Here is a 1,023-nt window from a genome sequence, read left to right on the forward strand (position 1 = left end):
CCTGCAAGTCTGTGAGCACCTGGCCCCGCCCCCACCTACAAGTCGATGCGCACCTGGCCATGCTCCCCCTGCCCTGACTGTGGCCAGGCCCTGCCGGAGAGGCCTCAGGCTCTGCCCGTGGACACGGCGCTTGTGCCCCCTCCCCGCCTGCCCAGGGGCCTTGACCACCCCTGACTGCACACCCCTCGTCCCCTTCACCTGGGCAGGAGCTGCCGAGGTTCCAGGAGCTGATCTTCGAGGACTTTGCCAGGTTCATCCTGGTGGAGAACACGTACGAGGAGGTGGTGCTGCAGACGGTCATGAAGGACATCCTGCAGGGTGCGTGTCCCCCGGCTGGGGCCCCCGGACCTCAGTGCCAGGGGTGACGGAGGGGCGGCCGGCGGCCTTCCCGGCGGGGCTGGCTGGGCTGCAGGGAACGGCCAGGCAGCTGCCCAGGGTGGGTCAGGCTGCCGGTGGCCGGGGGCCAGGAAGGCAGGCCTGGGTCTGCCTGCGCGTTCTGGTGGGCCCTTGGCATTCTGGGGAGCGGCTGAAGGTGACATGGCGGCCACCGGCTTGGGCTTTGCCCCTTCCAGGAGCGGGACGGGAGTCAGTCAGTCCAGTGGTGACACCGCGGGGCAGGCAGGGGGGTACATGGGGTGGCGGTCAGCGGGGGGCTGTGGTCTGACCCCCGCCCCTGGCCCCACAGCGGTGAAGGAGGCCGCGGTGCAGAGGAAGCACAACCTCTACCGGGACAGTGTGGTCATGCACAACAGCGACCCCAACCTACACCTGCTGGCCGAGGGCGCCCCCATCGACTGGGGCGAGGAGTACAGTGGCAGCGGTGACCCCGGGCAGAGCCCCGGCTCCCCGGAAGCCGCCACCCTCTCGGAGAAGCGGCGGCGCGCCAAGCAGGTGGTGTCAGTGGTCCAGGACGAGGAGGCGGGGCTGCCCTTCGAGGCCACCGAGCCGCCGTCACCTGCGTCCCCGGACAGCGTCGCCGAGCTCCGCGGCCTGCTGGCCCGAGATCTGCGGGCGGAGAGCCCC

General features: G+C 71.1%; 1 protein-coding gene across 1 annotated transcript in view; it reads left to right on the top strand.

Moving 5' to 3' along the window:
- The window catches only part of FAM129B (family with sequence similarity 129, member B), a 44,839-nt gene that overhangs the window by 40,908 nt on the left and 2,908 nt on the right, over positions 1–1,023 (top strand). The window contains exons 6-7 of the mRNA XM_012721209.1: positions 207–318; positions 686–1,018. Coding sequence (XP_012576663.1) covers positions 207–318; positions 686–1,018 — 445 coding nt within the window. The remainder of the gene's footprint in view (positions 1–206; positions 319–685; positions 1,019–1,023) is intronic.

The sequence above is a fragment of the Condylura cristata genome, unplaced genomic scaffold, assembly GCF_000260355.1.
Source record: "Condylura cristata isolate star-nosed mole 26May11 unplaced genomic scaffold, ConCri1.0 scaffold00006, whole genome shotgun sequence".
Lineage (NCBI taxonomy): Eukaryota > Metazoa > Chordata > Mammalia > Eulipotyphla > Talpidae > Condylura > Condylura cristata.